This window comes from Sturnira hondurensis, unplaced genomic scaffold (genome assembly GCF_014824575.4).
Source record: "Sturnira hondurensis isolate 20B ecotype Veracruz unplaced genomic scaffold, ASM1482457v3 Scaffold0002840, whole genome shotgun sequence".
Lineage (NCBI taxonomy): Eukaryota > Metazoa > Chordata > Mammalia > Chiroptera > Phyllostomidae > Sturnira > Sturnira hondurensis.
This window is the reverse complement of record NW_028075471.1, coordinates 20,002,327-20,015,275: the sequence shown is the minus strand read 5'-3', so window position 1 is coordinate 20,015,275 and position 12,949 is coordinate 20,002,327. Positions and strand designations below refer to the sequence as shown.

The window sequence follows — 12,949 nt, the reverse complement described above, 5'->3', positions numbered from 1 at the left end:
ATACTTTAGAATTTGTTAAGATAGTAATGAAATCCTACTATACATATTTTCTGAGTGAGCACTTTGAAATATTTCCCTTTTGTTTTGGATGTGTAGAGAACAAAGACTTTGTGTTTGATTCTGCATATTTTTTTAAAAAATATTTTATTCAAATTCAGATGGGAAGGGAAGGAGAGAGGAAGAGAAATATCAATGTATGGTTGCCTCTTTTGTGTCCTCTACTGGAAACTGGCCTGCAACCCAAGCATGTGCCCTGACTAGGAATCAAACTGCAATCCTTTGCTTTGCAGGCCCACGTTCAATCCATTGAGCTACACCAGCCAGGGCTGATGCTGTATATTCTTAAACGTCCTTTTAAAATATATTTTATTAAATTTATTGGGGTAACATTGGTTAATTCAAACATTCTTTTTGATAATAGTAAAATAGTTTAAGATAGAATTATGAACACTTGGAAAGTATCATTTTTCCTTTTTTAAAATACACTGAGAATTTGTATGAAAATAAATGTTCATTCTTTCTAAATGAAACAGGTAGCTTTTTCTTTTCAATTCATTATAATTTTTTGATTAATTTTTTTGATTTAATTATTGTTCAAGCACAGTTTTCCATCCCCCACTCCCATCCCAGCCCACCCCCCAATTCATTATAATTTTTAAAAATTACAATTGATACAATATTATGTTTCAACTGTATAGCATAGACATTTATATATTTTATGAAATGATTTCCCTAATAATAATTGATTAAATAGTAATTTAATTTTAATTTTTAATTAAAAAATTATTTGAGATTACTATTTAATCTATTATTTTAATTTTAATTTTAATTTTAATTTTTTTAATTTTAATTTTAATTTTAATTTTAATTTTATTTTTTTTGAGATTACTATTAGGTAAAATGGCACAAAATTAATGTACTGTATTTTTAGGACCATAAGATGCACATAGGTTTTAGAGGAAAATAGGAAAAATATTTTGAAGCAGAAAGTGTGGTTAAAATACTTAATAACACAAATAACATAATATTTCACCAATGTAAAGGTAAACAGAACTCAACAGCAGTGTTAACAAGCATTCCTCCCCAAATTTTTTGGGGGGGCATTGCGTTTTCTAGTCCAAAAAATAGGGTATATTGGTTTTTATTTTGCTTCTATTGTGCCCCCTTGTGGGATTATACATAGTTTACATATTCACTTTTGGGACATTTTTAAAAAGAGCAGAGTGTACCATAATCACTGCTACATTCAAACATGCTACCATCAGTGAATAAGACTCTTCTGATCAGTTTAATCTCTGATTTCCAAGCAAACAAGTTTCGGATTGCCTCTGAATTGCACAAATCAATGATGGCTTTGTTCAAGATGGTTGTCCTAAAATTCTGGCTCAACAAACTTATATTTGGTCTTTGATTTAATCATCTCAGCTGTGTGGCCATCTGTTATATCTGTATGAGGGCATTTTCCACAGGTCTTGTAAGCAAAGGTATCTGGTTTCTTTGGCACATTCTGAGATAATGGCTGTCTTAGAATTCTATTTGCTTCCTTCCTTTTTGGCTTGCCTTCTCTTGTTATCAGGTGTTGTAATCCCAGCCAGCAAGTACACACTATCTTTTCTTGTTGGCTGTAGACATTTTAGCTATGGCAATTGTCATTTAAAGCAGAATCCAGTTTCTCAGTTAGATGGTGCTTCTCTAGAGGATACATTCTCAGCTATGAAGTTGCTAAAAACAGGATCACTGGGTTACAAGGAACTACAGATCTTGGCTCAAATTGGATTGTTTTTTTTCAAAGAATGTATTCATTTTCCTTATATTTGATAATCAAATCTAACATTTACTGAGTATATGTTGGGTCAAGCCTAGGCAATTTTGTAAGTGTTATATCTTCAAATCTTCCCTACTGCTCTTTGAAGCACTTGCTAAAGCCCTTTCTATGAGTCCATTCAGCTATGCATACATGCATGCATATGCCTTCTGCTAAAATGTGCCTTGCACTACTATGGGTGCTAGAGATCAAAAATCTTTCCCCTGGTGAGGCTTGCAAGGTGGTGAGCAAAGCCAAAAATTAAACAAATAAGTAAATAATGTAGTTTTCTAACTCCAAAGGTAATACAATAGGGAGAAAATAAAGCAGGGGAGAAAGAAATTTTTATTTTTGGTTTTCTGCTTTTTCCAGTTTTTTGAATAAGGATTTGTTTTATCTTGTTTTTAAATTAAAGTTGACATTCAATACTATTTTATATTATTTTCAGGTGTACATTATAGTGGTTAGACATTTATATAATTTATGAAGTGATCCACAGGGGAACAATTTTAAATACAACAGCCTCACTAAACCTGAGCAAAGACTTATGTACTATTTTTATATTCATTCAACAATCAAAGAATGGGAGCTGCAGGAGAATCTTTGAAAGGAGGTATTTGGGAACATTTGGGAATGCTTTTTATAAGTACAGGAGAAAACTCTGGAACTTAGAAGCTGCAAGCAGGGCAGAATGACTAAATCATACAAGAAAACTGGCCTCCAATCCAGTCTCGAGAATTTACCCCAGCAAAATGATTTAACTTCCTTAAACTACAGGATCTTCATTTCTGAAACTGATATAAATCATTACATCCCTTAAAGAGTTGTGATGAGTTAATGAAGTCATAAACCTAAAGGTCCTGGCAGGTGTTAAATGAAGCAGATGTATGATCTTTGGCTACCTTTCTCTTCTTTCAGATATTATGTCCTGAAGACACATTTTAAAGCTTCATTTCCCAAACAATTTTCAACTTTGCCTGACTGTAAGAAATGCATTATAATTACATCACAATTTTAGTACATGCAAACATAAATACATTAAGCAGAAAAAATTCAAAATGATATAGCAATGCATGGCCCTTATTCTATTTTATTCTACTTTATTTAATATTTTTATTTTTATTTTTAACATTTTTAAATTGCTGTTCAAGGACAGTTGTCTCCATTTTCCCCCAGCACTACCCCTCATTCCAGGCATCCCTACTTTCCACCCTCGATCCTACCCCCTTTGGTTTTGTCCATGTGTCCTTTATATATGTTCCTGAACACACTTCCCTCTTTCCCTGCCTTTATCCTCTCTCACCTCCCCTCTTGTTACTGTCAGTTTGTTCTTAATTTCACCATTTTTAGTTATATTTTGCTTGCTTATTTGTTTGGTTGATTAGGTTTCACTTATAGGTGAGATCATATGGTATCTGCCTTTCACAGCCTGGATTATTTCACTTAGCATAATGCTCTCCAGGTCCATCTATGCTGTCACAAAGGGTAGGAGCTCCTTTTTTTTTTTTCCTTTCTGTTGCATAGTATTCCATTGTGTAAATATATCATAGTTTTTTGATCCATTAACTTACTGATGGGCATTTAGGTTGCTTCCAGCCCTTGGCTATAGTTTGGCTATAGCCCTTGGCTATCTTTTTCACTCCTTCTCAAAGCCCACTCTCATCAGGAGTGGCAACCATCAGTTTGTTCTCTATCTGAGTCTGCTTCTGTTTTGTTTATTTTCTTTAGATTCCACATATAGGTCTTTCTCTGTCTGACTTATTTCACTTAGCATGATATCCTCTAGGTCCACCCATGTTGTTGCAAATGACTAGGTTGTGGGTTCAGTCCCCAGTCAGGGCACATGTGAAGCAGACAACTGATGTTTCTCTTTTCCATTGATATTTTTCTTCCCCTATTTCTCCCTACCTTCTTCTCTCTCTAAAGAATTAAAGAGCATGTCCTCAGGTGAGAATAAAAAAATGGACATTCAGGCTGCTTCCATATCTTGCCTTTTGTAAATAATGCTGCAGTAAACATAAAGCTACATATATCTTTTTGTATTAGTGTTTTGGATTTCTTTAGATAAATACCCAGAAGTGGAATTCGTGCATTATATGATTAATCTATTTTTTAATTTTTAGAGGAAATTCCTTCTGTTTCCATAGTATCTGCACCAATTTACAATCCCACTAACAGTGCATGAGGATTTCCTTTTCTCTACATCTTTGTGGGGGTTTTGTGTTTTGTTTTGTTTTGTTTGGCATTTTCATGATGGTGAGTAATGGTGAGTAATGTTGAGTATACTCTCATATGTCTATTAGCTATTCACATATCTTCTTTAAAGAAATGTCTATTCAGGTTCTTTGCCTATTTCTTAAATGGATTGTTTGGGTCTGTGTGTGTATGTTAAGTTATAGAAGTTCCTTACATATTCCTTCTGCTCCTTTTTCCATAACTGGCCTCCAGTGCTTGATCAGTGAGCCAATGACGGGTAAGATTCCCCAAGGGGAGAACCACCTAAGACAGGCATGATCATGTGGAGGCACCAGGGAAGGACTCAGGGGGCTGCAGCAAAGATGGGGTGATCCCAGGTGTGGGGTCTTGATGGGTGGACCCAGTGAGGGCACAGGGCAGCTGGCTGACTGTGGTCACATATTCGAGTACTGATAAACCAAGCGAAGGAGTGAACAGTGAGACAGACTGCTCATGCTAGAGCCCCAGGGACGGGAATTAGAGCCTGAGAGCACCAAGTGGAAAGACTTTCTTGGAGTTGAGGGGCTGGGAGAGGCTCCCAGGCTCACAGAGAGTTTGTTGGAGAGACCCACAGGGTCCTGGAGAGTACACGGGCCCACACACCCGGGAACCAGCACCAGAGGGGCCCAATTTGCTTGTGGGAAGCTGCAGAGGGGACAGAAATCTGAGAGAGAGTGGAGCAGAGCAAAGTGCCATTTTTTCCCCTCTCTGACCCCACCCCCACATACAGCATCAAAACCCAGCGACTCTGTCGCCCGCCCTGGTGAACACCTAAGGCTTTGCCCCTCAAACATAACAGGTGTGAACAGACCAAACATTATGACTCAAGAACAGCTCAAAGCCCCAGAGCCTATAATGTTAAGTGACCAAGAAATAGCCAACCTTTCAGATGCACAGTTCAAAACACTGGTGACCAGGATGCTCACAGAATTGGTTGATTTTAGCCACAAATTAGAGGAACATATGAAGGCTAAACTGATTGAAATGAAGGGAAATTCACAGGAAACCAATAGTGATGGAAAGGAAAGAAATGGGACTCAAATCAATGGAGTGGACCAGAAGGAAGAAAAAACCAAACAGAAAAGAAGAAAGAAACAAGATTTCAAAAAGAAAGAGGAGAGGCTTAGGAACCTCCAGGACATCTTTAAACATTCCAGCATCCGAATTATAAGGGTACCAGAAGGGGAAGAGGAAAAGCCACAAGTGGGAAACTTATTTGAACAAATAATAAAGGAGAACTTCCCCAGTCTAGCAAATGAAATAGACTTCCAGGAAATCCAGGAAGCTCAGAGAGTCCCAAAGAAGTTGGACCCAAGAAGGAACACACCAAGGCACATCATAATTACATTAGCCAAGATTAAAATGAAGGAGAGAATCCTAGAAGCAGCAAGAGATAAGGGGACAGTCACCTACAAAGGAGTACCCATCAGACTGTCAGCTGATTTCTCAAAAGAGACCTTCCAGGCAAGAAGGAGCTGGAAGGAAGTATTCCAAGTCATGAAATCCAAAGACCTACATCCAAGATTGCTCTATCCAGCAAAGCTTTCATTTAGAATGGAAGGGCAGATAAAGTGCTTCTCAGATAATGTCAAGTTAAAGGAATTCATCATCAGCAAGCCCTTATTATATGAAATGTTAAAGGGACTTATCTAAGAAAAAGAAGATAAAAAATATTAACAGTGAAAGGACAGCAAACTCACAGTTATTAACAATCACTTCCTTTCAACTTTTACAACAAGCCTGGTAAATTCATGAGGCCTGGTAAATTCTGTTTCTCAGGGAGGTTTTGAATCCATCTCTAAGTCAAATACCATACCCCCAGTCATCACTTAGTGGCCCCAGTGATTCTACTGTCCATATTGCTTTGAACCAGTGTGTCCTCTTTAAAACACAAGTTAGGTCATCCTACTTCTATGCTAGAAATCAGTCAACAGCTTCTCACTGCCATCAATGCAAAGAGCAGATATTCATCACAGCTTGGTAGAGCTAGAACATTCCAGCTCCTACTGACCTCTTAAATCCCTCCTCATTGTATTTTCTGGTTGCTGTACTTTTTAAATTTTCTCAGATAGGCTCCTTCCCAATTCAGGGCCTTTGTACAAACTCTTCCTTTTGCCTGGAGCCCTTTTCTCTCTTGTTAACCTCAGGTCCTTGTCACTCATTGACCCTTACTTCTTCTTCATCTGTGTCTTAGCATAAAGGCTTCAAGAGAACATTCTAAGACAACCTCCCAAACAAAGATGAAACACATGTTCCATCATTGAGACTCTGTTCTCCACTTCAGCACAGATCACACTTCCAAGTACCCGCTCAATGTCCTGTTTAATTCAAACTCCAAGAGGTAAGACCAGAACTGTCTTGTTCATTACAATATCACCACCACTAAGCCATACCTAGCATGTAATAGGCACCCAATAAATGTTTGCTGAGTGCATGACTTCCTCAAAAACATCAAGATTAAAATTGAAAGCTGCCATCTTGGCTCAGTGATATCCTAATTTTGATATATGTTCAGCAATTTTTCTGTTTAGGGTTTTTTAAAATGAAATAGAAAATTCTATTAAAAATTTCAAAATCAAAAGGCTGAACCAGAACTCTGGACATTTTCTGAATTATTCCCTACCATGGCTATGTAGGTCACAGCTAAGAATAAGCAGCCAGAGGGGAAATAAAGCAGAGCCCCCACAATCACAATCTAACAAAGACCTTAAAACAGGAAGCTAGAAACAAAAGGGAGACGTATCTCACTCATTGACCTAGCAGTCCTTAGCCTGGTCTGATAAGATTGCCAGGCATTCCAAGCATCACAAGCAAAACTATAATAGCACAGAAGAAGGGAGCCTTGTAAGTCTTTGTGTATCATCTCCACTAGCTGGGAAAGCCTTTGTGACTGTATTAATCCCAAGGTCTGGGGAGGGGAAGGAGGAGGGAGAACCTAGAAGCCAACTAAAGTATATTACCTCTGAACCCCAATAGTCATCACACTCAGATTAGCTAAGGGCCAATTTGTAGCTTTGGCTGAAGAGTATAGAATAAACTTACTAACAAACTTACTACCTTATTTCCTTTATAGATTTCATAAATAAACTCACTATCTCACTTTGACTACATATTTGTCCTTTGATTGAATTCACCTCTTGTGAGCAAGGCAAGAACTAAGGAACAAGCTTGGGGGTGGGTCCCTGACTTGGGTTTCTCCCTGGTAATAGCTACATCTAGTAGTAGTTATTGTTATAAGAGAAATAATAATCATAACTAATATTTATAGAAGGTCAACTTTGTGCCAAGCTGATGGAGGAAACTGAGGTGTACAGAAAGAAACTGGGAGTTTTCTGAGGTGTACATAGCTAGTAAATGGTGCCACAGTCAAAAAGACCCTAATTCAGAATAAACTTTGGATGTTCTCAGTCTCTCATCTTTGGGAAAGACAATTTTTCAAACACAGAAAACCTCTCTACACCCTGAAGACTAAGAGCATGGACTACAGAATCCAAGAGAAACACATGTTCAGCTCTATATAAATATTTCTGAATGGATTCCAGTTAATGTCACCACATTCCCAGGAGCGTTCTCTCCCAAGCAACATCTTATTAAAAGCAGGTGGTCCTACCGGAAGAAAGAGTCTCTGGGCAGCACAGGGTTTGAATAATTTCTTCCATTCTTGAGAGTTTCCCATTGAAAATGTGATGGGGTAGATTCTGTGCTCAAACTTCTTTGTATATGAATCAGGCCATTGTCGTAACTGAAGAACATGGAAGAGAAGGAAAGGTTAATTAGACCCCAGAAACATAGAAAACACCTAAAGCTTTTGAAACATCAAGTGGAATTTATTCAGGCAAATTACATAAAAAGTGACTTTGTAAAAAAAAAAAAAAGTGACTTTGTCACCATTATTACTCACTGAATGGGCACTCACTTACCAGCACACAAAAGCCCAGGATCAGACAGCTTCATGGGCCAATTTTACCTAACATTTAGGAAAGAGCTAACTCTTATCCTTCTCAAACTATTCCAGACAATTCAAGAAGAGAGAAGACTCCTAAACTCTTTTTATGAGGTCAGCAGTATTCTAATTCCAAAATTAGGTAAAGACACAACAAGGAAAGAAAACTATAGGTCAATATCACTGATGAACATAGATGCTAAAAAATCCTCAACAAAATTTTGACAAACCATATCTAGCAATACACACCATGATGAAGTAGGATGCATCTCAGGGATGCAAGAATGGTACAATATTCACATAATACATCACATAAACAAAAGGAAAGACAAAAATCTCATGATCACATCAACAGATCCTGGAAAAACACTTGCGAAATTACAAAACCTATTTATGATAAAAAACCACTCAGCAAATTAAGAGTAGAGGGAGCAGACCTCTATATAATAAAGACCATTACAAGAAACATACAGCCAACATCATACTCAAAGGGCAAAAACTAAAAGCTTTCCCACTAAGATCAAGAACAAGACAAGAATGTCTGCTTTCATCACTTTTATTCAACATAGTATTGGAAGTCCTAGGAACAGAATGAGACAAGAAAAAGAAATAAAAGGCATCCAAATTGGAAAGGAGGAAGTAAAACTGCCATTGTTTGTGGATGACATGATAGTGTACACAGAAAATCCTAGTCTCCACCAAAAAACTACTTGATTTAATAAGTGAATTTGGCAAAACAGCAGGATACAAAGTCAATATTCAGAAATTGAAGCATTTGTAGAAGGGGATGTTCTTGGGATGCTCTTTATGCCATTTATGTTGGCTCTCTGAATGTAACTGGGTTTTGATTATTCTTTGTTTTCTTTGATGGGTCCTTCCTGCTAGCTGATAAACTAAGGGTAACTACACCCTCTAAGTTTGTATGCTGTTGTTCAGGCACACTGTTTTTTCTTTGTGGATCTACTTTTGGTGAAATCAGATGGTGATTCCGTCTGGCTTTAGGCAGCATGTTGAGACTATCAGGGATCTACTGTCTGTAGCTGACTCCTTCATTCGTTAATGTAGTCACACTGCAATCAGTAGTCAGATTTAAGCACCATAGCTGGCATAGTGTCCCTCCTGGGAGTGGGGCTGTTGCTTGCCCTCAGGCTGCTTCCACTAGGAAGGGAGTGGTCTGCCTGAGGAGGATGGTTGCTGCAGTGTGGAGAATGACTCAGCACCAGAATCCTGGTGCCTATTGTCTCAGTTCTCTCCCCAAAGCCTCTGTCCCCAGCCTCTCATCAAGGACCCCTAGTCCACTCTGCCTACCCCCTTTGCTGGAGGCTAATGTAAGTGGCTGCAAATAAAATTATATGCATTGGCCATTTAAATGGCTCTTTGGACCTCCAGTTTCCATCTCTGGTAGAGAGAAACCCTGCCACTTTTCACAGCTGATGTTATCTGTGTACTTTTGGGGCTCTAGTGCTCTAGGCTGGGGATTTCAGTTTAGGATTTAGACCTCACACTTCTCAGCATGAGCAAACTGGCTGCTTAAATATCCCTCCAGCACTTCAGTTGCTGCCTGTGGGTGCCCAGCCAGCCCTATCACACCTCCTCCACACTCCCTACCTGTCATGATGTGCTGAAGCTGTTTCTTTTGTTTGTCCAGAATTATAAGGTTTCTCTCTCACTCTTGTTCAGTTGTTTTTTTCTGGATGATTTCTCCACAATTTACATGTAATTCCATTGCTCCTGGGAGAAGGTTAGTGTAACTTCCTCACTCCACCATCTTAGTTCTCTGGAACTGACAGCTTTAATTGGGCTAAGCAGATACCAACTGCAGCTAATCTACTACTTTAGGGCTAACATATTGCTCAACATAGGAGATGTTTCAAAGAATCTTTGTGGAATGAGAGAATATATAGATTATCTGATTCAGCCTCACAACTACATTGGGAAACAAGTAGAGGAAGAATAACGTGTCCCCTTTGTGTATCTACCTACTAAAGTTTTTACTTACCTTTTGATACATATGAAGAAATTGGGACTTAGAGTTCTCGGACTTATGTAAGAGTCAATATTTTAAATAAAATCTGATACCATAATTCCAGTATGAAAAAGAAAGGGGTGACACCGCAGGCCCTGCCCAGCTTTTAGCATCTTATTATATTAATATCCTTTGTTAGTTGAGGTTCACTGGTCTAACAAAGACCTGGGAAAATGAGCCATCAAAGGGTAAAGGCATCAGCAAATTCAAAACATGGCACAACTTCATGAGTGTCTACAATGATTTTCCCCATGTAATTTATCTCCTAATCTATAACATTCCAGTTATTGTGGCTCATAAATTACTATAAAATTTAGTGTTTTTTTAAAAAAGATTTTATCTGTTTATTTTTAGAGAGAGAGGAAGGGAAGGAGAAAGAGAGGGAGAGAAACATCAGTGTGTGATTGTTTCTTGTGTACCCCCTACTAGGGACCTGGCCGGCAACCCAGGCATGTGCCCAGACTGGGAATCAAACCAGCAATCCTTTGGTTCACAGGTCAGCACTCAATCTACTGAGCCACACCAACAAGGGTGAAAACTTAGTAATTTTTTTATTTATTATGCTCATAGACTCCATATTTCAGAAATTTGGACAAGGTACAGAAAGGACAGCTTGACTTTGCTCCACAGTGTCATGGTCCTCAGCTGGAAGCCTGGAAGTCTGGAGGCTGGAGTCATCTGAAGTCTCATTTACTCACATGTCAGGTGAGTGAGGATAGTTATTGGATGCAGACCTCAGATCCTCTATGAGTGGACCTCTGTGTGTCATCTCTCCATACAGGCTATTTTGAGCCTCATTACACTAACCAGGAGAAGGTATCCCAATTAAGAACCAAGCAGAAACTGTATCCTTTTTATGACCTAGGCTCAGATGTCACACAGCATTATATTTGTATTACCATATTTATATGTACATATACATTATGTATGTAAATATATGTAATAGCTATTACCTTATAACAAATTACCCCCAAACTTAGTAGTTCAAAACCAAAAACATTTATTTCATATTGTTTCTTAAGGTCAGGAATCTGTGAACTGCATTGTTCTGGCTCAGGGCTTCTTATGAAGTTGCAGCCCAAGTACTGGCTGGAGCTGTTGGAGTTGAGAGGGCCTTGTATTAGCAGAAAAGACTTGGGTTATTGTCAAGCTGAGGTAATAAAAAGCAAAGCCATGATCCACTAGTCTCTCTCTCCTGTAGTGACATCCTAGGAACTGTAGAGGCCACATGTTCTGGAAGGTACACCTATAAGCAGGAACAGTCTGTTAATTGCCAGACAGGCAGCAGGCATACAGAAATTCTCTGAGAGCTGTTACTGCAGCCTGACCTGGCCTATCCTGATTACAGACGTATCATCTCTTTTATCAATCCATTTGGCCCCAAGTTACAGATAAGGAAACTGAAGGTCACAAAGGCCACAAGGCTTGTGGAACTCAGTTTGTAAAATAGGAACATGATTGTTACCTTTTACAAAGGGTTTTTATGAGGATTAAATAATATTAAATCATAAACCCTTGAAAAATGCTTATTATTGTTATCATCATTTCTCTGCACTACAGCTTCAGAGCAACAACTATATGTCTTTCAACCTTTTTTCTTTCCCCTTCCCCTGATGCAGATAGTTTTCAAGGCATTTAGGAAAGAATTTTAAAGTCCTGAGAATATTTATCCCCCTGGCTTCTCTTGGTGAAGATGCCTGGTCATAATTTTCCTTAGAAAGCATATAACATATTTTCTAGTTTCCTATTATTAGCTTTTCTATACCCAATGTGCTTCTTGGGCATTCTCACCTGCATGGCTCCTGATGGCAGGATGCAGTGCTGATAACTCAAGTGAGTAGACAGAATACAGAGCAAGTGCTCACTCTGCCAGCATTTAAGAACCTAGAGCAAAAGACTTTCAAAGCTTGGCCTACAAAGTAACACATGGATCTAACCGGGAAGAAGAGGCATTTCCAAAGTGATCCTCATGTACTGGTTAAAAAGATTATTACTTGTTCTTCAGTGTGGGAACAGTCAAATAAATGACTCAGCCACATAATAAAATACTATGTAGTCACCAAAAAGAATGATTTACGAATCCTGACCGGAAACAATGCTGACAATATGGTTTTAAGCAAAGAGAAGCAAGTTCCAGAAGCACACATAGAGAATAATCCTGATTTTGTAAAAGAAACATATTTTTAGCTGGGTACATAAATATTCATGTATCATGTATGTACCTGTATACATACAAATATACATGTATATATATACACACCCACATAGATAAACATACATACACACACCTGTATAAGAAAAACATATAGAAGAATCATTCAAAGTTGTTAACTTTGATAGTTTCTTGGTGGGACTGAACAATAGCAAGAACTGTGCACATTTTAGCTTATAACACCTATATTGTTTGAATTTATTTATTTATTATTTTTTAATCCTCACCCAAACATATATTTTATTGCTCTTTTTTAGAGAGAGAGAGAAAAAAAAAACCATCAATGTGAGAGAGAAACACTGATCAATTGTCTTCCTTATGTGTCCAGATCAGGGATCAAACCCACAACTTAGGTTACGTGCCCTGACCGAGGATCGAAGCCACAACCTTTTGGTATGCAGGATGACACTACAACAAACTGAGCCCCCTGGCCAGGGGCATTTGAATTTATTTTAATGTATATATTTACTTGCCATTCATAAAACATATATGAATAAAAATAAGCTGTCTGCCTCCCAAGTGAGAACAATGTTGATAACACCAAGAAGGATTTGGCTGTAAGTCAAATGCTTTATGTGCACTATCTAATTGAATCCACACCATATTTCTATCTCTACAGGTGTGACTATCCCTATATTATAGATAACAACAGTAAGGCTCAGAGTCAAAGGTTCATAGTCATACAGTTCAGTATGTAGCAAAATATATTAGTTAATAGGATATGCATTT

At 38.0% G+C, this 12,949-nt stretch overlaps 1 protein-coding gene across 2 annotated transcripts in view; it reads right to left on the bottom strand.

Moving 5' to 3' along the window:
* Positions 1 to 12,949, bottom strand: part of GXYLT2 (glucoside xylosyltransferase 2) — a 153,955-nt gene that overhangs the window by 95,587 nt on the left and 45,419 nt on the right. For both annotated transcript variants that reach the window (XM_037040972.1, XM_037040971.1), the window contains exon 3: positions 7,650 to 7,781. In XM_037040972.1, coding sequence (XP_036896867.1) covers positions 7,650 to 7,781 — 132 coding nt within the window. The remainder of the gene's footprint in view (positions 1 to 7,649; positions 7,782 to 12,949) is intronic.